Genomic DNA, 19718 nt, shown 5'->3' with positions numbered 1-19718 from the left:
CCATCCACCTAGACCGAGTCACTGGTGAAATAACACTCCCGTCAGTGCTTTATTCCTAGTTTTTACTGCTCCCTTATCTCGCCAATGGACTCCCATGTGTCGCCAGGTGAACAGCCTTTAAAGGCTAGCATTACACAGACTGGTGTGACAATAGAAAGAGTTATAAAGCGAAAAAAAAGTGGTACGTATTTCAAGGAGAATATACGAAAATAACCGTATTGATAGTGAAACTATATTAAGAAAGTTCTAACAGTGGAAAGCCCGAAACATATGTTTTCCTGATTCTAGCAGACAGTCAACTCAAAAGGCGAATTTGATTCCATTTGAAAAGATAATCTGGGCCAATCGACTAGAGAACGTGTCAGCACCTGGACACCCCCCTCCAGATGTGCTTCAGCTCGTATACGCTCGGGTGGACTCTCATGAAAAGATTAAATTGGAGTCCGTTAATATCCAAATTGCGAGAAGCAACGATGGTCTGCAATCTGAAAGTGACGAGCTGTTATCAAGTAACCAGGTAGACGATGCTGATTTGGGGTTCGTCTTAAATCAAAATGGAAATGACCCTGGTGCTCGTACAACAGGTAAACGATTAGATCCTATTGAACATATTATGGCTGAAGCTTACAAGGGTATCAAAGCGGAGAAAAAGCTGCTAGTCCTTATTAACCCTCATGGTGGCCAAGGAAAAGCCAAATCTATTTATAAGAAGTACGGTGCTCCGATATTTGCTGCCGCCCATTGTAAAACCACGGTGATAACAACTACCCATCATTATCACGCAGCACAAATTGCGGAAGAACTGGATATTGATATGTATGACGCTATCGTATGCTGTTCCGGTGATGGCATTCCACACGAGGTCATCAATGGATTTGCCAAAAGATCCGATTCTCACAGGGCATTAGCCGAGGTATCTATTTGCCAGTTTCCATGTGGCTCGGGAAACTCAATGGCCATGTCATTGAATGGAACTGCATCTCCAAGCATAGCTGCTCTGAACATTGTCAAAGGTATGCCGATGCCTATCGATTTGATGTGCATGACCCAGGGAAATCAGAGAGCAGTATCATTCTTGAGTCAAACTTATGGATTAGTTGCTGATGCTGATTTGGGAACAGAGTCTTTGAGATGGATGGGTGGTACTAGATTTGCCATTGGTGCTCTGATGAGAGCGTTATCTGAGGCCACTTATCCATGTGAACTGCATGTTAAGTATGCCCATGAGACAAAGAAGGCAGTCTCCGAACATTTTAACCGGTCATACCAATCGTCATCACAACAGAACATTCAAGAGGGAAGCCAATCAGAATATAGAGAGTCAGGATCTCTATTCAAAAAGTCCCTTCAGTATGGTTCTATCAATGATCCAGTACCATCCGACTGGCAGACATTGACAAGAAACAAGCTTGGATTTTTCTATGTTGGAAAGATGCCCTGGATGGCCAGTGATGCTTTGGTATTCCCAGCCAGTTTACCGAACGACGGTACTCTGGACTTGGTCACCTGGGACTCAACCATTGGTAGACTAACTGCCATTGACTTGTTATTAAAAATAGAGAAAGGTCATCATGTTCATAGCAATGACGTACAATATGCCAAGATTGAAGCATACCGCCTGATTCCAAAAATCCAAGATGGGTACCTAAGCATTGATGGGGAGTCGTTTCCTCTCCAACCTTTTCAAGTCGAGGTTATTAGAAACGCAGCTTGTTTGTTGTCTTCAACCGGTAGCTACGCAAACACTAATGTGAACCTGTAGTATATTTTTTTATTATTTATAGTGCGACTCTTATTCTTGCCAAGTGATGTCAACTGGACATCCCGAGGAAACTATTCTTGAGACTGCAAAATCTAGAACCGAGCCCAGATTGTTAGTCGAAATAAACTTAGATAATTAGAAACTTTTTGCTTTTTTAGAAAATGACAAGAGGGGGTTAATAATAAAAACAACATATACAGAAAACATATAATTTACTTTATGTAATTTGTCGACGTTTATTTCTTCTTTTCAGCTTCAGCCTCAGCCTTGTCCTTGGCTCTCTTCTCACGGATACCAGCGTATTTGGCATTAGAACGGGCAATACGGAGAGTCTTGTAAGCCTCAACATTCTTATCTTCTTCAGTAATAGCACGCTCAGAAAGAACAGTAGTGGTTTGAGCGATGGGGAAAGCAGCAGCAACAGACAATTGTTGCTTGGCAGCGGCGATCTCTTCAGCAGAAGCATCACCAGACTTGGGCTTACCAGCCTTTCTGGGGAAAACAATCAACTTAGCCTTGTATTCCTTGAGTCTGTTGACATTGGTCTCGAAACCCTCAACAGATCTGTTTTGACGTCTGTGGTCAACAGCGATACCAACGGTACGGGCGACCTTGCGGGGGATACCAGCAGCCTTCAACTCCTCAAGGGTGAAACCTCTACCAGCACGGACCTTGCGGTTGTATCTGACAGTAGGAGCGCGGACAACAGGTCTCAAAAGGTCCAAAGGACGAGGAGCAATTTGAGCGGCACGCTTGACACGAGCGACACGTCTGCTGGCCTTCTTACCGGCTTGGTCGAAGTGAGTCTTGACTCTCTCTTGCCAGTGCTTTCTGAAGTGATTCTTGATGATGGGGTAGTTCTTTCCGATGGCTACAATATGTTAGTATACTAAACCAAATACAATTATCAATCGTCCAAAATTTAAGAACAGCCATAAATATGTAGAAAATGAAATAATGCTCGCTTAAGTATCATACTAATAGATGTTGAATAAATCCACCAACCGTTCCATCTTGTTTTACATCAGTCGGGTCAAATTTTTAAAAAATTTCTCAATCTTTGTATCTTTGTGAAGTCACTCTAGTCGGTTTGAACTCGAAAACCATTCTAGGATGAAATATAAAGTACGAAAATGGGCGGTGGGAGAAGCCATAGCCTGTTGAAAAATGCAGAACTTCGAGAGTTTCGTCTTGATACTGAAGTATTATTGAATTTGTAGCGAAATTTGTCGAATCTTAACATCGAAAGTACATGATACCCAATCCAGTCTTAATTCATCTATTCAATATATTTTTTTCGGTTGCTCTTTCAACGAATTCCATGGATTTATTGTGTCTACTTACCCATCTTTGCTGTAGACTATTTGTAGAATATGATAGTGGAGTCAAAAAGTTGGAACGCACGCTAACAAATTTCGAGAGTATCCTACTATGAAGATTCGTAGATCGTGCATATAGGATGTTCATGCAAAATTATTGAGTCTATTGCCTATTAAAGAAATAAATGTTCTGTGACTGCTATTGGAATATTGAAACTTTGATTCAATTCACGTGACCCATGCATGCATCTCGCCTAATCTGCTAGGTATAATCTGTAAGGGTCCCATTTATGTAGAGTGTACATGCACTCTGCGAAATAGGTACTACAAAGGTTAAATGTTTGCTGATAGTTATGAATGATATATACATATAAACATATATAGACCACAAGCTAGCTGATGTTGTAACTGAGAAATGAGGGTAGTTTCTTCTTTATAGTCTTCTGCATATGCGGTGGTCGCTCTGGTCCAAAAAACCGTTTTGTGTGGCCGGTATGTGATGAGCTCCCAGCAGAGGAAGAGCCGACAGTAGAGTCATCATCCTCTCTCTCAAAGCCAGGCAGCCTGGAAATGTACTCATCCCACATTGGCCTGTAAATTGAACCTATACCATGGAGGGGACATTCTTCACCACATGTCCCCAATACGCCCTTTGGAGACTGAACAAAATTGTCCATCGCATCAAAACTTTTGAAGCCAAAAGCTTTGAGGGCAGTCGACGATCTTGGTTCTTGGGTCGGATGTGCATCATCCCATTTCCTAAGCTGATTAGTCAGATCATAAAAATGGCGGTGTTCTGCCGACTTCCTTGCAGCTTCATCTGGGGATATGAAATCAAGGTTTCGCTCAAGTTCCTCATGGATCTGTGCGGTCCTATCAACTTGTCGTTTATCTGAATCGTTAGCCTCATTATATATCGAAGGTACATTGCCAACTGCTGAGATAGCCTGGCTTCTCATTTCCCGAACCAGGGCTTTTTGAACTGATAAGTCGTTTTGTAACTTGGTCTTTGAATTTGCTAAAGACCTGCATAAGTTCTCCAAGGTACCCACTTTCGCCTTCAGCGAATCTCTTTCATCAGCTATATTTGATGTCATTTCCAAAACCTTTTCTGTACGGGACATCATGGCCGTGGCCCTCAAATTTTCCTTCGAAACCGTTTTAATAAGACCCTGAAGCTCCGTAATCTTATCAAATGAGCCGTCAAGCATTTTTCTCAACTTCTCAACAAGAGTATCTAATTTGGCAAACCTTTCTACGTATGACTTCAGAGCAGAAAGTGCCTTAGATAAAGACACGGCCGATGTCGCGACTTCGTCTCTTAAAACCTGTGCTCGTTTACGCTCAGTTTCGGCAGATGCCCTTTCTTGTTTCGCGCGAATAAGATATATTTGAATCTGGAGATCCTTATCGCGAATAGTGGACTTGTAATATTTCTCCCGTGCTGCATATTGCTCGAAAAATTTTCGCATCAGAAGTTTCAGCTTTTCCTGACGTGATATTTCAGACGTGGAAGAAATGGCTGAAGACTGGCTATTGCCAGCAGAAGAGGTCGATTTCAAAAATAAGTCGAGAAGTTCTGGCACCCCTGTTGAATCAGGGGGCTCTAGTACAGTATTCGCTGAATTTGAATGGTGTCCATCATCATAGGGAACAAGAGGGGCAATATCGTTATTAAAAACCTGCTTAACCTGTCGCCGTAGCTCTAATATCTCTGATTTTATTAGTTCCATCTGACTTTCACTCTTCGTCCTAAATGCTTCCTGTAGTTCTTCAGTTTTTGCTTTAAAGTTCGAGATTAAATATTCCTCTCTTAATTTGAACCTTTCTTGAAGCATTTTTTCTTGCTCTTCATACCTTGCTTTCATTTCTGCTTCCCTTTTCTCAATGTTCGCAAGCGCCTGATCAAGTGTTTTCTCTTGCTCTCTTGCATTTGAATGTAGCTCGTCCAATTCTCTGCCAACGTTATCCAACTTTCGTTCCGCTTCAGACTGTATCTGTTCGATTTTGTTTTGCATACCTTGGCAAATATGTTCAAGTCGGACACGCTTGACAACTTCACCTGCTAAAACAGTTTGCAGATGTTCACGATCCCTATCTCCAACACTCCTAGCCGCTGATAGCTCTAGGAATTCACCCTGTAATTTGGCCACTTGGGCTTTTAGCTTTCCGTAATTTATAACTAGGGCACGAACCTTGGCGTTTAAAGTAGGATTAGCAATAATATACCTTGCAGCACTTTCCGCTGCCTCCTCCACAATGTCGATGATGTACTTCTGTTCCATGTACTCGTTGTAAGTCAATTCATCCTGACCAGCAATAAATATTTCAAGCATCTTCATCAATAGTTCATCCTCTGCTTCATTATCTAAATCAGCTTCTTTCTTGTGCCGCCATGACTGATGCCCAGTAAGTTCCCGAAACACAAGATTTTGCCTAAAAACATAATCATCCCTTGACATTGAAAGCATGGGATGGCTTAGAGCTTGCCTTGGGTTCAGGTTTACGTGATCAGGAACATCGTATAAAACAGGATGTCGTGTGTCAGATAAAAGTCTTTGAATGCTGGTCTTGGTCAGCTCGGGATCTAATTCTTCATCATACTCATCATGATAGGCTCCCCCAGTATATTGACCACCCTCCTGAGTATGCCCATTTACTACTGCATTATTATTTGTCGTTGATGCAACCGTACTTGAAGCTTCTGCTGGTCTTCCCTTGGTGAAAGCTTTGAGCATTTCTGGATCCACTATCGTTTTTTGTTCGCCGCTGCTGCCATTCGGTCTAGATTCTGTTACAGAGGTGCTACCATTTTCAACTGGAGTATTTGGAGATGTAGAGCCTGCATTTTTATTATTTTCGACAAGTTCTTGCTTGGCGAGAAGGTTCTGCCTTCGCTTTTTGGATTTAGAAGGCATTTTACCAATTAGTATGTCTGCACATAGGAAATCTACCAATGAGCTGAATTGTTAGTTCTAGTTCATCGCACAACTGAGGGATACCAACATACATTTGAAATTTTCCATGGATATCTCACGCTTTAAACTCAAATTGAATATTAGACAGAAAATTCCAATTGAAGATGAGGTTGACATCAACTTCGACCAAATAGACTATAGTTATTGTAAAGCCTCAAACAAAATTCCCACAGATCAAAAATCCTCACGCCGCAAAACTATACCTTCTCTGAAATTGGAACACCTTATAATGCCAACAGTTCCCTTTCGTTCTTAATGTTCAATAATTTATGAATTTCATTCATCAAGTGCTGAAGTTGTAGGCTATTAGGGGGGGTAGATCTTTGACTACTGTTAAACAAGCGCCTCACACGCCGCATCGTCAGTTCCTAAGCACAGACTAACCGCTATAACTAGGAATATCGTAGTTAAATTCTAGGATTCTGAAAGAGGATCCAACATGATTTCATCCTTGATCTGATTGTCTATTTTATTAGAGGATATGAATTACATGGTGCCTATGGTTTCATTCTATTATTCCATAAATGGTGGACTCAAAACCTCCTTTATATGCTTATGCTTGTTCATCTTCTAATGTCTTATCTACTGGTGCTGCGTGTATAGATGCTTTTTTCAGTTTCAAGCACATAAACCTATGTGCAAAAACAACAAATGCTGTTAGTAATATGAGCCAGGAGAACAGAATTGGAAGAGACCGGTATAAGGCGTTGACACGACCTCCAGACCAAATGTCGACCAATGTGGCATATGCTTGATAGGCTGGAGTTGCGTAGCCGACGCGGTAAAATCCTGGGTTAGCATCAAATGGGGACACAGTACTAGTGATGTTTAAGAATACGAAAGTAATGAGAATAAGTGGCATCGCAGGTAACGGAACCAGGCAAGTTGTTCCGTATAGAAACAGATGATAAATAGCAGTAACCAACCAGACGGTCATCCATGTTAATACAAATTGATTTCCATTAACTGCCCAGCTCTCTCGAAAAGCCCAATAGTAACCGCTGACTATTAATCCGTTGAAGAAAGATGAAAGGGCGGCAAAGACCATTCTAATCAATAATGTCCTTTGCCATGAGTACTGTTTATACACACCCATGGCCATCAGCATCATATTTGGACCCAAAACTAAGAAAAATTGCTGAAGAATCATCATGGCAACAGAAACGGTATTGAAGAAAAGTCTTGGACCCTGTGTAGTGCTTTGGAAGTTGTTGACAGTGGATCCTATAGGATTTAAAAATACTTGAAGAGCATCATTATCTCCCTGTTTTATGGTTTTAGCAGCAGTTGGTCCATAGATTTGGTTGAAAACGAGTCTTGTAGCAGAGATAAGGATGTTCAAGTTGCTGTTTATGATTTGATCTGAGAAAGCCGGATACCGAACTTCGTTCCAAGTGTAAGTGATTGCCTTTGATGAATTGTACGATCGGGCCACTGAGCCTCCAGAACTAATCGCATCAGTCAGCTGGTTTGATATGTTTGCATTGGTATAAATAGCAGCCCAATAGTTGCCGTTAACAACTTCTTGATCGATTTCAGCAGGTGAGTTGAAAGTGGTAGAATTGAAGAAGTATAAAGTTGGGAATCCAGGCGATTTCAATTGTTGATAGGCTGCCTCCATGCTCTGTGCGACTACACCATCATCTAAATTAACAGCCAAAATTTTGAAGTTATGAATTCTCCCGCTCATTTTAAATATAGATCCATATAAATAAGAAAGATTACCCAAAAATAGGAGCTGAATGAGAATGAGCACAATACCCAGTTTGGGGATCATTGGGTGTAGGTGAACCATTGGTGAGTGAAAATCTAATTATTTTGATGATGATGTGTTCTCGAAGGCACGAGACTATAGATGCTTCTTTTATATAATTCCATATAGAACGAAAAACAAGTTCAAGTTCTACAATTTTCAAATCTGGAGCTTGGTCGGGGTGCCGTTGGTTGGACATTCTTCTCTGCGCGATGCATATGTCCCAATACAATGCGTAAAACGCAGTTACCCCAGATTTCTCCATTCATAGATAAAGCCATTCAGCCTTGTTAAACTTAAACCTCATACTGCCAAATGGCTTACCTAAAGGCCAAATAGAATATAAATAATTCAGAGCATCTATGTCTAATTGGAAAAAAAAAATTGGAGGACAATACCATGGTACAGTTTGTGGCCATAAGCCACCGTCGTAGGACCGATCCTGCATGAATGGGTCTAGACCCACGCATCGGGGCCGCGGAGTGGACCTGCATGTCGGATATTGGCTATAACGGGGAACCTAGTCACTATACTGAGTCCCGTGATTTATTCCTACAACCCGTTGGAGCTAAGTCGGAGCTAAGCTAGCCTGGAATTCCGTGGCTAAGGTTATTATCGAGGATCCTTAAGTAAAGCCAATCGGCAAGCTCAAATCTAAATTTGGTATAGGATAATGCCAATCAACTAAGCTTGGAACATTTTGTGAATTTTACAAATTGAATATAATTCATCAGTCTGATGTATTGTCAATCAGGCCCCAGCCATGTTATTAGGGCCTATCTGAGTGTTATATAAGCCTGCGAACGCAGTGATTTAAAAGAGTAGTCTCCAGCCATCCATGTATTTAAGATTTTAAGAGTTTCTTTTGGCTTGTCATACGAGGTTAGATGACCAGCCTGGAATATTCTGACAAATGACAGATTCTCATAATTCGTGGCTTGCCCGATAACTGTTTTGTCAAGTTCTAAATCGGTAGCATTAGAAGAGATAAACTCGTCGTGACCTGACCACTTTAGGGTCTTGGACACTGCTCTAGTTCCTAACCAGTTGTATGTTCCATCAAGATCGCCGCTAAATATCAGAACTGGTACACCTTCCTCTAGAATAGTGGTAAGATTTCTGCTGCTAACAGTTAGCTGTGACCCCGAATCGGCGAAGTCTTGGGCAATTGTCGCATTGCAAGCCGTGAAGTTTGTTTTTTTCGAACCCACAGTAGTCATGACGACTGGTAAATTCATGTACTGTACGTAGTATGTGTCTCCAGGATAGCATTCTGAGGTTATGTTGTCACACGGTTGTTCGAGGTTGAACAGGTTGTTGCCTATCTTATTAAATGTTACTTGATTACAGAAATCCAAAGCTTCTGAGCATCCATATCCTTGCGTATTACAATCGGAAATCTGCTCCACGCACAGTGGAGTATCCAAGTCCATATCAGCACATGTCTCTGGTGAGAGAACCGGAGAGATACCACCAGCTCCACATACCATGGGCTGAATATACTGGTATTGTAGCTGGGCATTGACAAGGCCATTTCCAATCGCTATGGAGGCCAAGTTAAATAGCTTCTCGTCATGAGATAAGATTTCAACAGCAATATCTGGTGCATAGTAGCCAGCATCAGATAATGCAACGACATGCACCTCAAGCTCTCGATAGGCGGGAAATGAGTCAAAAAATATGTTCAAGAATTCATAAACTTGGCGGCTCATATCAGCAGTGTTATTCACGTCACGGCCAACTGTCGAAAGGCCAGTTCCGGCAGGGTTGTCTAAGTACAAGATACTTGCATTAGCATTCCATGAGTATGGATTGTATGTATGAGAAAGGTTTGCCTGAATAACACCTGGAAAGTTGAGCCACAAAGCCTTCATTGAGGAACAACCGGGACCGCCATTCAGAAAAAGGATCACAGGGTCATTAGCAGGTTCATTGCGCGATTCAAAAAACCAGTAAAACAGGCTATTATGACCCTCGTCAACATCAATATAACCAGCAAACTGGACAATGGTTGGATCCCATCCTAGGCTAGAGGTGTCATGGAATGTTACCCTTGCCAATACGCAAGTCAGATGGAAGAAAGTCGCAAACAGAAACGAAGCTAATATCATCTTTAAAAGTTGTGAGCATACAAATCCTTCATACTTGTTGTGATTATTTATACTTATCGCTTGACATAATATTTGACAAAGTTTTGAAAATAATGGTGGACGCCGATCCAAGACCCTGCATAAACGATCAAGAGTGCATGCATGACGATATGATGCATCAACAGGATTTATCCCTGTCGACAAATCCTTACAACATCTTGCTTTCTTAAATATAGAGATCCAACTCCCGACTTACTATACTACCTAGGTGAACGTTGTCCGAGATGTCTGAATTGTTTGGATGGCTTAAACGATTTCCGTTCGCTGAATATGGGATGAGTTTCTTGAACGATGGTATTATCAGTGCCATGAGAACAGGCCCCATCCCCCAACACATTGCATTTGTTATGGATGGAAATCGTAGATATGCAACTCAAAACAATATTGAACTTCGTGAGGGTCATTTTGCCGGATTTGAAACTCTTATACAAGTAAGTTAGCGTTTGTAATGAGAGCCGTGGGCCGGAAAGACCCTAACTTTTCAGATAGTTGAACTATGCGCAAGACTAGGTGTGAAGGCAGTCACGGTTTATGCATTTTCAATTGAAAATTTCAAAAGGCCGAAAGGCGAAGTCGAAGAATTATTTAATTTAGTCAGAAGCAGAGTTATGGATTATATTTCAGCACCAAAGTTTACCGACGATTATGGTATTAGAGTTCGCTTCCTGGGGGATAAAGAGCTGTTGGCTGATGATATTTTGCAGAGAATTAATGAAATTGAAAAAAGAACCACGAAAAACAGCCTGTATGTACTTTGAGTTTGATTCGGCTAGCAGATTACTAACAGTGCAGGATGACCTTCAACATCTGTTGTCCGTATACTTCTCGAGATGACATTACACATGCAATCAGAAATATAGCCAGCAAGGTTGAAAATAACGAAATTGATACTTCTCAGATTGATATTGAGTTGCTTCAGCATGAGTTTCATACTGGCCAAAGTCCTCCGTTGGATATTCTTGTTCGCACAAGTGGTGCTACTCGCTTATCTGATTTCATGCTTTGGGAAAGTAATATTAATTGTCAAGTCGAATTTGTTACCACATTGTGGCCCGATTTCACTACATGGGAGTTGTACAGAATTATATTGAAGTGGAGCTACGAAAAATCCAAAGACTATGAGTGAGTTAACAAAGTTACTAATAACTGAACTATTATACTAACATCACAGAAAACTGGAAATTCGTCAAGTTAAATTGCCACCACCTCCCCCTTCTGTTTCAATTTCCGGCGTGGCAGACCGCACTGACCGTTTTCAAGAAGAACGGGATAGCCAATACCACTCAAGAGAAGGAAAAACTGGTCAAAGCTTTTTGAAGAGCGACACCTCTGAGCAGCTTTAGTTATCTCTTTAAATTTAATTATATACAACTGGTAGTTTGTTAAAGAATCAAGAATCATCAAATGCAATATGATCCAATACATATTTATATCCTGAATATCGAATGTGCCTATTATAGCTGAGTCACAAGTTTCAAGACTTTTTGCCTCTTTTGCGCATGTCCGATTTAGACTTCTTTGATAAAAGTTTGTCCTTCGAAGTATCGACTGAGGTACTGGAGTTATCAAGGTTCAGCGAAATAATGCTTTGGGCTGAATCAGCTAGATCAACTGTTGACACAATACTCTTCTTTTCCTTCTTATTTCTTTCAAGCACCTTTGCCTCTTCAACTCTTACCTTGTAGCGGAGGTAGACAACTACCTCTGCTATAAGAACAGTTATTGCTCCGAATAAACTCAATAATGTCCGTGTAGGTGTTGAAAACCCAGCAGACGAACCAGACCAGTACCATATGGCAGCTGCAACTGACGCAACAGACACCATTATATTTACAATCGCCGATAATTGCTCCTTTAACTGCTTTGCCTCTTGACCGATGGATGGAACTGATTCAGAACCAGAAGAAATAGCTAAGGCCAGCTCAGGATTGATCATTCTCTGGTATTCCCTTTCCGCCTCCTCATTTCGGAGGCGTTCCATTTGTTTCAAAAATTCTTCTGATTTGGGGGGAGCTGGCGGCTTCGGAGGATTATATACATAAGTGCCCTTAACTAATGCCGCTAGCCTATACTCTGCATTGTCAGGGTACCTGGCAATCAGACTCTTGGATATGATGACAAGACGGTCATGTTCGATTGCAGGCTCTCTTTGAGAAGTACTTGCAGTGGTTGTCAACGCTTTATTTTCATCCTTTTTATCTAAAGCTTCATCAATTTTGCTGACAGAACCTTCTAGCTCATTATAGGTCTCTAATGCTCGCTCAATTCTTTTCGTGGCCACTAATAAAACCATTGATAACGAGGACTGTTTTGCTGGATGTTAGAAATGCCCTTTCTAACAGGTTAGGGTCAAAATAAGTATACGCCCGCGCGCATGTTATCTATTCCAATACCTAGTTTCCTATTTTTCCCCGTACCACCATTTTTTCACACAAGTGAGTTGATCGACCCTATTCAAGGCGCGTGTTAGATATGATTTCATCGTTCTTTTTATTATTATAAATATACAAATATGCTTCTTTATAGAATGATTTGGCTCAACTGATCCAAACGCTTCCTGGATGCTGGGGAATAGAGATTGGCACGAAACAGAATAGTACGGTTATGGGATTTACAGCTAGGATGACCTTGTGCTGATAAGGGAGTGAATTATGGAAAGACGATGCATATCAATTCACCAGAATAATTTAGATTGAAATTATGATAATCACTTTCGGTCCTCAAGAAGAAATGATAGGCCGATGACACGGCCATAATATTGACAATGGGTCCATATGTTTTAATATCACATGGCCCGCACTGAATATGGAGTTTGTCCAAGTGGCGACAGTAAGTTTTGACGATCTGCTTGGACCAAATGAGCATCGGCATGGTAGAATTGAAAAATCGAAGCACCTTCGATGCCTATACATGTAGCCACATAATTGCATTTTTTTAACGGGTTCTGAGACGAATGTACTGCCGCAGCACCCTCCTGTGTACCTACAAGAATTGATAGAGTATGGTCAGCAATTATTATGCCCTCATACATAATGTTCAGCAGGGATGAAGGAGGTGTTCACTATTGTAGATTTATCGGGCCAGAATATGGTCCAAGGCGTATCGACGGAATCAGCAATAGTCATGTCTATTATAACACAGCATAGTTTTGCTTTCCTTCCCGTCGTAAACAAACAGACCAAGGAGGTGCTTTTTTAAAGTTTCCAAAAACCAAATTCAGTGAATGTTTTCATCATGAACTTCTCTGTAGTATCCGAGTTCATCCCCGCGTAGATCGTTATGTTGGATCCATTTAGAGTTACATTCATGTGAGATCTGATGCATGTTTATGCAGCTCTACTGTGGGACCCGTTTTAACTAATGGGGATATGCAAAATCAAAAATAATTTTGGTAAACTTCTCCTCGATAACTGTGGTCAACAAGTGCTGGCGCTAGTTCGAACTTTGCATCAATGGTAATGTACCAACAGGGATAAAATATCCACATACAGTAAGAGAGGAGTGGGCGCGTTGGCGCTACTCCATATTCTGCTATCGCCTTCATACATCCCTGCATCCATTAAGCCAGGATTGCTTGTTCGAGCATCACCGCATGACCTAATCCCACGGCAAAGTTTTTTACTTCATGTCATATTATGGTATTATATATAAGCGACACGGGTGTCCAATACAGTGGTAACATCCTCTGTAAGAACCGGGCAAAGGGCCCTGAATAGAGCATTACTGAGAACAGAACTGGGAAGGATTAAAGGCGAGGGGTGGTCTTGCCTTTTTTGCTTATATCAATATGCAAGTGCCCAGCTCGCTCCTTCTGAAGTCTATCTAGAACGGGCCACCTCCGGAAATGATTCAAGGAGAAGGAATAAGATTGAACAAAAGAAGAGAGTTATCTTATGTCGGTTGATTAATATCTTTGAGTAGGGCTAGGTGATGGCGGTGGCCAGCCGGAGGACTAAGATAAGAATAAACCTATGAGATTGAATGGAGAATAATTATGTCGTCGGGTCTCAATGGGGGAATGTTATGGGTAGCTCGGCGGTATGGTCAAGAAAAAGGATTATTATGACATTTTATATCTAAGGATGATTTATATGAATATGATGCTATTGTAATGCAGGTAAAGCTTGGATACCACATATCCGAGCTCCAAGAGAATTAATAACAAATACAGCCGAAATCCAAAAAGCAAAAAGTTCGTTGAAAAAGAAATGAAACTGTAAATATTCCATGAAACAGGAAGGAGGTGGAGGCTGAACCACTCCATTTTCGATATAGCCTGGAGTCGATACCATTGCTTTCAGCATTGATATCATAAGAAGATACCGGCCTTAGCGAGCAGTGGGTCCAAGCACATAAGAAATGTCATGGAATACTCACCACCACAGCTATGAACAGCCCAAAGCTAGGTTCATATCTATGTTTTAGGGACATAGCAAAGACAGAGAAGCCCACAGAAACGGAGGTACTGGGTATATAACTTGGTAGAATATGTAAAATAAAACTTATGCCGCCATGACATCAACCACTCTAGAAGCAGGGAGGTATCAAATCATCAGGCCCAGGGGTTTTGGCATCCCCCTACATTATGCCATTGTGTCTAATATGCGAAGCACGCGTGTTGCTGTCAACATCAAAAAAGTGTACACAGCGGGGGGCTCCTGAGAGGGACTACCGAGTAAAATGTAAAAATAAAGCTATGGCACTTACTCTTTCTTCAATTACCTAGTAAATCTATGCTACTTAGTCCCTACTCTCATTCCTAGGGGTAAATGATCAGCGGTAGGACCAGCCTACATATCAACTAAATTTATGCAAGAAAAACAAACTATGTGCACGATGGTCCCAACATCTCAAATAAAATAATGGTTTTCTTTTTGTGACCAAAGGGGTCCTTTTCAATCTGCTCCAGGTATGGTTTCGCATAAAATTCACCTTTTCATCAATGAATAATATGTACAAAAATGGGAAGTAGGTTTATTTACATATATATATATATATATATAGGAAGCTCAAAGATAGAATTTTTATCAAGAGAGCCTAATAGCTGAACTAAAGCTAATAAAAATAAATAGAGTCTGTTAATTATCGAGTAATCAGAGCCGCCACCAGAAGAGTTTGGTATAGAGATATCGATATGGATCTTAGTTCAATTCTAAACCATAAAGGAAATGCCGAAGATGCAAAAACATTACCACCAGCGAAAACGGGCGACCCGCCTTGTCAAGAGGCAGAAAGTAAGAATTCACTATCCAGTATAAATGCAAATAAAGAGGAGAGTAGTTTACCAGATGCCCAAAGATCTGATGGTCAAAAAGTCAATAATGAGAAAAAATGCCCCCAGAACCAGTCAAGCAAGAGTCCACTAGCAGTTTCTAGCTCTACTGAGAAACGGGAATATTTAAGAAACAACATAAATTTGCCTCAGCCTCAATGGACTAGCGTCTCTCAACCAAGTTGCTCCACATGTGCAGCTCCTCCTCTCCGTCCAGTGTTGACGACAACATCGTATCCTCCCGAAAATTTGCCTTCGATTTCCAATAATCTTGTATCCCCATATCCTCTTCCTGGAATGACTAATGAACCAAGAGTATTTGCCCAGCCCCCACCACCACCACCGTTATACGAACTGCACTGTCCTCAGTTCAATCACCAACCACACATGGTGACAAATGTTCCAACCTTCTCTAATAGTGGATTCACTGCTCCGAGGTATACATCAACCTTACCAACGGATCCTGTGATAAAGCAAAAATCAAAGCCATTTCCATGCTCCACATGTGAGAGAAGGTTTTCAAGAAAGAGCGACTTAGTAAGACATGGTAAGTAGCATATTATTTGGGCGCAATGCGACGACAGATATCTAACTCAGACTAGAGAGGATACATTCGGGAATCAGACCGAATCTTTGTACTATTTGTGGAAAAAGATTTATACAGAGATCAGCCTTGACTGTTCATATCAGAGTACATACAGGAGAAAAGCCTCACAAATGCGATGTTTGTAACAAAGCCTTCAGCGACTCAAGTTCTTTGGCCCGTCACCGACGTGTTCACACTGGAAATAGACCCTATTCATGCAATTACCCCGGATGTACCAAAACCTTCACAAGAAACACTACATTGACACGTCACTATGGGTCACATGGAAGCTCCCATCCCTATAGGAAAGAGGATGAAAGACCAAGTCCTGTGGATATTAGAATCTCTCCACAACACCCACTGGTATCACTTGCAATCATAGCATCCAACTCAGGAAATTTAAGTAGGGAACAAACTGACAGTTTCAATTCGTCGCCTATTTCCCCAAGTTCGACCAGTGGCCAGTCTTACTCGTTTGCCAATCCTAGAGAAATCCCACCCATTGGCACCACTCCTCTACTTGACTCTATGCCAAGTCATATGCAGGCCAAGAATTACATGTATCAACCCTATACTCAAGGGTCTGGAAATTACCATATCTCAATGTCAATTGACGGTAAGAGAAGAGAAGGCAATTTCCCCAGCTTCAACGATAAGAGCGGTGCCAACTATGATTGTAGTCCATTAGGTTTGCGACTAGACGGATCTCACCCGGTAAAGCACAGACTCCCGGCCCCATTAAGAACAGCCTGAATGCTCATTATCCTATTTTTATTTTCTTTTGACTGCTGATTTTCAGTACTTGCATGAAGGTTTCACAATATTATTCGTATTTTTTATGTGTTCTGTAAAAGAATCTTCGCACCGCACACCAACGAGAATAAACTCGTTCATAATTTATTTATTAATGAAAACAGGTTAACTTTAGTTGTTAATTGATTCGATTTTAAAAGAGCTGGATTTAGTAGTGCTCTTTGGATTCTCTGATAGATATATGTGTATAATAATATTTCCTATGCATCTGTGCAGCTCTATTCGTTGGGCGTAGGTACCTAGCCTGTTTGAGTCAATATGTTTAATTTTATCGTGCATATTGACTACTTAGAATTTGTTTTTTTCTGTATAGAAGATTTCGAACGATTATCACATCTGTAAGAAAATAAAATATATTTGAAAATAACCAAAACAGACCAGCTGATATCCGGAGACATACAATCCAGCAAAATTAACAAAATACTGGTAAAAATGCTGACAATCAGTATGGTACCTTTAAATTGAGTTAATGGCGATAAAAGAAGGTTTGTCTAAATCAAACATTCCTCAATTTTCGAGTGTTCTTTGTAACATGCATTTTAATCTCTGTCGCTAAATGCGCAGGTGATCGAGCACGGGGCACGGCACCGGAAGGAAAATAGAGTTGGACGCATTTGGTAGCAAAAGGAGGTGAGTAAACAAGAATATTTTCAAGATACATGAGAAGGGGCGGCTAAACTTCACTATACTGTATCCAGCCTGAGTAAAGTCTAATTTTTGGACATGACACAGACATAACTGTTAACAAGGTCTCATGTCCCGCGTGAGCGGCAAGAATAGCGCAATGCATACTCTGCTAGGCCGTGAAGTGAACTGGATGAACTCACATCGTACTAGACAGCTTGGTTGATATGGTTAACACCACTGTTGCATTAGATGACGAGGATGTACCAGAATTGGTTGATGTAGCTGGTAGCTATGATCATCCAGAAAGTATGCCGCTTAAAAGGGTGCCAATAACTATTGTGACGGGTTATCTTGGAAGTGGTAAATCCACATTGCTAAACTATGTGGCTACTCAGAAGGAGAAAAAAATTGCAATGATTATGAATGAATTTGGCAGTACAGCAGATATAGAGCGAGCACTCACGGTAAGGGACGGCCAATCGATTTACGAAGAATGGCTGGAACTGGATAATGGATGTTTATGCTGTACTGTCAAGGATAATGGGGTCGCTGCCATCGAGAAGCTAATGGAAAAGAGCGGTAAATTTGATTATATTCTACTCGAAACATCAGGAGTGGCAGATCCTGGTCCTATCGCTAATATGTTCTGGCTGGATGATGCTCTACTATCAAGTATCTATTTAGATGGAATCATAACTGTGCTCGATGCTGAGAATATTGTCAAGAGCCTTGAAGATGTGACGGAAGATGACCAGTCCAAAAGAGGCCAGAAAAGTAAGGCCGAAGAAGTGCTTCCCCGTATTTCGACAGCTAGTATTCAAATAGCCCATGCTGATGTTATTATTCTCAACAAGTGTGACAGATTCGTCACGAGACCCTCAGATCTCGAAGCTATCAAAGCAAGGATAAGTAGCATCAATTCCATTGCACCCATCGTAGAGAGCACATATGGAAAAGTTGATCTGTCTAAAATTCTAGATTTGAGAGCCTATGATGGAACGATAGACAATGCGAGACTCAGCAGTTCCAAAGAGTTAGCCAACGGATGGCATGATCATAGAATAGCGACAATAGCGCTGGGGTTCGATAAGACAACCCAGGAGCAAGAGGAAAAAATAGAGTCATGGTTGCAACACGTTCTTTGGGAATATGACATTGATGGTACTGTTGTGGAGATACATAGAACCAAAGGACGATTGATGCGAGATGATAATAGCAGACAGACCCGAATTATACAAGGAGTCAGAGATACCTACGATATCGTTGATTTGGAAGGCGAGTCACCTCTAACTGTAGATGATTTGGATATGAACTATGGAAAACTAGTTCTCATTGGGAAAAATATCAGCTACGAGCTAGTGAGCAAAAGTTTCTCTGATTATGTAGATATTACCGTGAAACAAATATAGATTTTTCATCTCTTAATATGCGGGTGGGAAGAAGCGATTGTCCTCAGCAGCAGTGAGAGCCTGGGCTACAGCCAGTCCCGTCTTATTTTACTGGGCTTTCATCTGGGTTGATTGAATTTCTCGCATCGGAATTTGGATGTTGTATAAAAAGCCAAACCCAAGAATTAGAGTACTTATGATATAAAGGGCATCACTGATTCATTAAATACAATATATAGGTCTAGTCGTCAGTCATTGCAACATCACTAGAATTAGGTGCTGGTACGGGTTCGTCAACAATCTCATTCATGAGCTCGTCATCTTCATCGTCGAACTCCCACTCTTTCGAAGTTAAACAGTACTTCTCGGGTGGTAATCTTAGACCATACTGTTGACTAACCTGTGGGAGTGGCCTTTTGTTTCGTTCTTGTGCAAGATCCAATAATAGTTCCTTGGGCGGAGCAGGTTTAAACTGATAATTAACTCGAGCTCCTACTGCTAACCGCACATCATCTATTGTCAATGGGACATTTGAAGGACCAACACCTGCTGGTTGATGGGATGTGGATGAGTGAGCATGGTCGCTATAATGGAGAGCATCTTGTAGAACTCCATGTGTATATCTAAAAGCAAAATCCATTAATTGCAGAGGCACTCTGTCTTGGTATGAAGATACTCCCATCGATGCCAAAATCAGGTGAAGTAGCCGGACATCACGCGGTGTTATATTGGGTAAATCTGCTTCAGCAGAACTTGAGTTGGAATTGATATTTGCATCTACTGACATTTTAGCAGTGCCAGTATATGTTGTTTGAGAATGGAATTTCAAAGTATACCGCGTCTGGAACTTGATCACTGAGTTTTAGCCGTACGGATTTGATTTATTGTCAGTTTCCTGGCTCAGCTGTGCTCCTCCACAAAGCTGAGGAAATTTCAATGGGAACATGATAGAAACTAATCTAGCCTACATTCTTAAATATTAAATATACTTATATATATAATATCGTCCAAGTATTAATATTCGGAAGGATAAATTATAATAAACCCTTTTCTTAAACAGACATCACGTG

At 41.1% G+C, this 19718-nt stretch overlaps 8 protein-coding genes across 8 annotated transcripts; 2 read left to right on the top strand and 6 right to left on the bottom strand.

The window, feature by feature from the left end:
* Positions 1–613: 613 nt before the first annotated feature.
* Positions 614–1762, top strand: LCB4 (sphinganine kinase LCB4; the record flags this gene model as incomplete). Its single annotated transcript, XM_018880669.1, has 1 exon — positions 614–1762. One exon carries the CDS (start codon positions 614–616, stop codon positions 1760–1762), a length of 1149 nt encoding a protein of 382 aa, XP_018738466.1.
* Positions 1763–1998: 236 nt separating this feature from the next.
* Positions 1999–3110, bottom strand: RPL13A (ribosomal 60S subunit protein L13A; the record flags this gene model as incomplete). The annotated part of the gene is made up of 2 exons (XM_018880668.1): positions 1999–2633; positions 3107–3110. 2 exons carry the CDS (start codon positions 3108–3110, stop codon positions 1999–2001), a joined length of 639 nt encoding a protein of 212 aa, XP_018738465.1.
* Positions 3111–3473: 363 nt separating this feature from the next.
* Positions 3474–5999, bottom strand: AWJ20_3636 (uncharacterized protein; the record flags this gene model as incomplete). Its single annotated transcript, XM_018880667.1, has 1 exon — positions 3474–5999. One exon carries the CDS (start codon positions 5997–5999, stop codon positions 3474–3476), a length of 2526 nt encoding a protein of 841 aa, XP_018738464.1.
* Positions 6000–6612: 613 nt separating this feature from the next.
* On the bottom strand, positions 6613–7749 carry AWJ20_3635 (uncharacterized protein; the record flags this gene model as incomplete). The annotated part of the gene is made up of 1 exon (XM_018880666.1): positions 6613–7749. One exon carries the CDS (start codon positions 7747–7749, stop codon positions 6613–6615), a length of 1137 nt encoding a protein of 378 aa, XP_018738463.1.
* Positions 7750–8588: 839 nt separating this feature from the next.
* PRC1 (carboxypeptidase C PRC1) lies at positions 8589–9923 on the bottom strand (the record flags this gene model as incomplete). Its single annotated transcript, XM_018880665.1, has 1 exon — positions 8589–9923. The coding sequence occupies one exon, from the start codon at positions 9921–9923 to the stop codon at positions 8589–8591; it is 1335 nt and encodes a 444-aa protein (XP_018738462.1).
* A 1513-nt stretch (positions 9924–11436) lies between these two features.
* VPH2 (Vph2p) lies at positions 11437–12255 on the bottom strand (the record flags this gene model as incomplete). Its single annotated transcript, XM_018880664.1, has 1 exon — positions 11437–12255. The coding sequence occupies one exon, from the start codon at positions 12253–12255 to the stop codon at positions 11437–11439; it is 819 nt and encodes a 272-aa protein (XP_018738461.1).
* A 5229-nt stretch (positions 12256–17484) lies between these two features.
* On the top strand, positions 17485–18669 carry AWJ20_3632 (uncharacterized protein; the record flags this gene model as incomplete). The annotated part of the gene is made up of 1 exon (XM_018880663.1): positions 17485–18669. The coding sequence occupies one exon, from the start codon at positions 17485–17487 to the stop codon at positions 18667–18669; it is 1185 nt and encodes a 394-aa protein (XP_018738460.1).
* A 220-nt stretch (positions 18670–18889) lies between these two features.
* Positions 18890–19435, bottom strand: TAF9 (TATA-binding protein-associated factor TAF9; the record flags this gene model as incomplete). Its single annotated transcript, XM_018880662.1, has 1 exon — positions 18890–19435. One exon carries the CDS (start codon positions 19433–19435, stop codon positions 18890–18892), a length of 546 nt encoding a protein of 181 aa, XP_018738459.1.
* Positions 19436–19718: the final 283 nt, after the last annotated feature.

Source organism: Sugiyamaella lignohabitans, chromosome B, assembly GCF_001640025.1.
Source record: "Sugiyamaella lignohabitans strain CBS 10342 chromosome B, complete sequence".
Taxonomy (NCBI): domain Eukaryota; kingdom Fungi; phylum Ascomycota; class Dipodascomycetes; order Dipodascales; family Trichomonascaceae; genus Sugiyamaella; species Sugiyamaella lignohabitans.
Note: the sequence above shows the minus strand (reverse complement) of the source record. Positions and strands in the feature narration are given on the sequence as shown.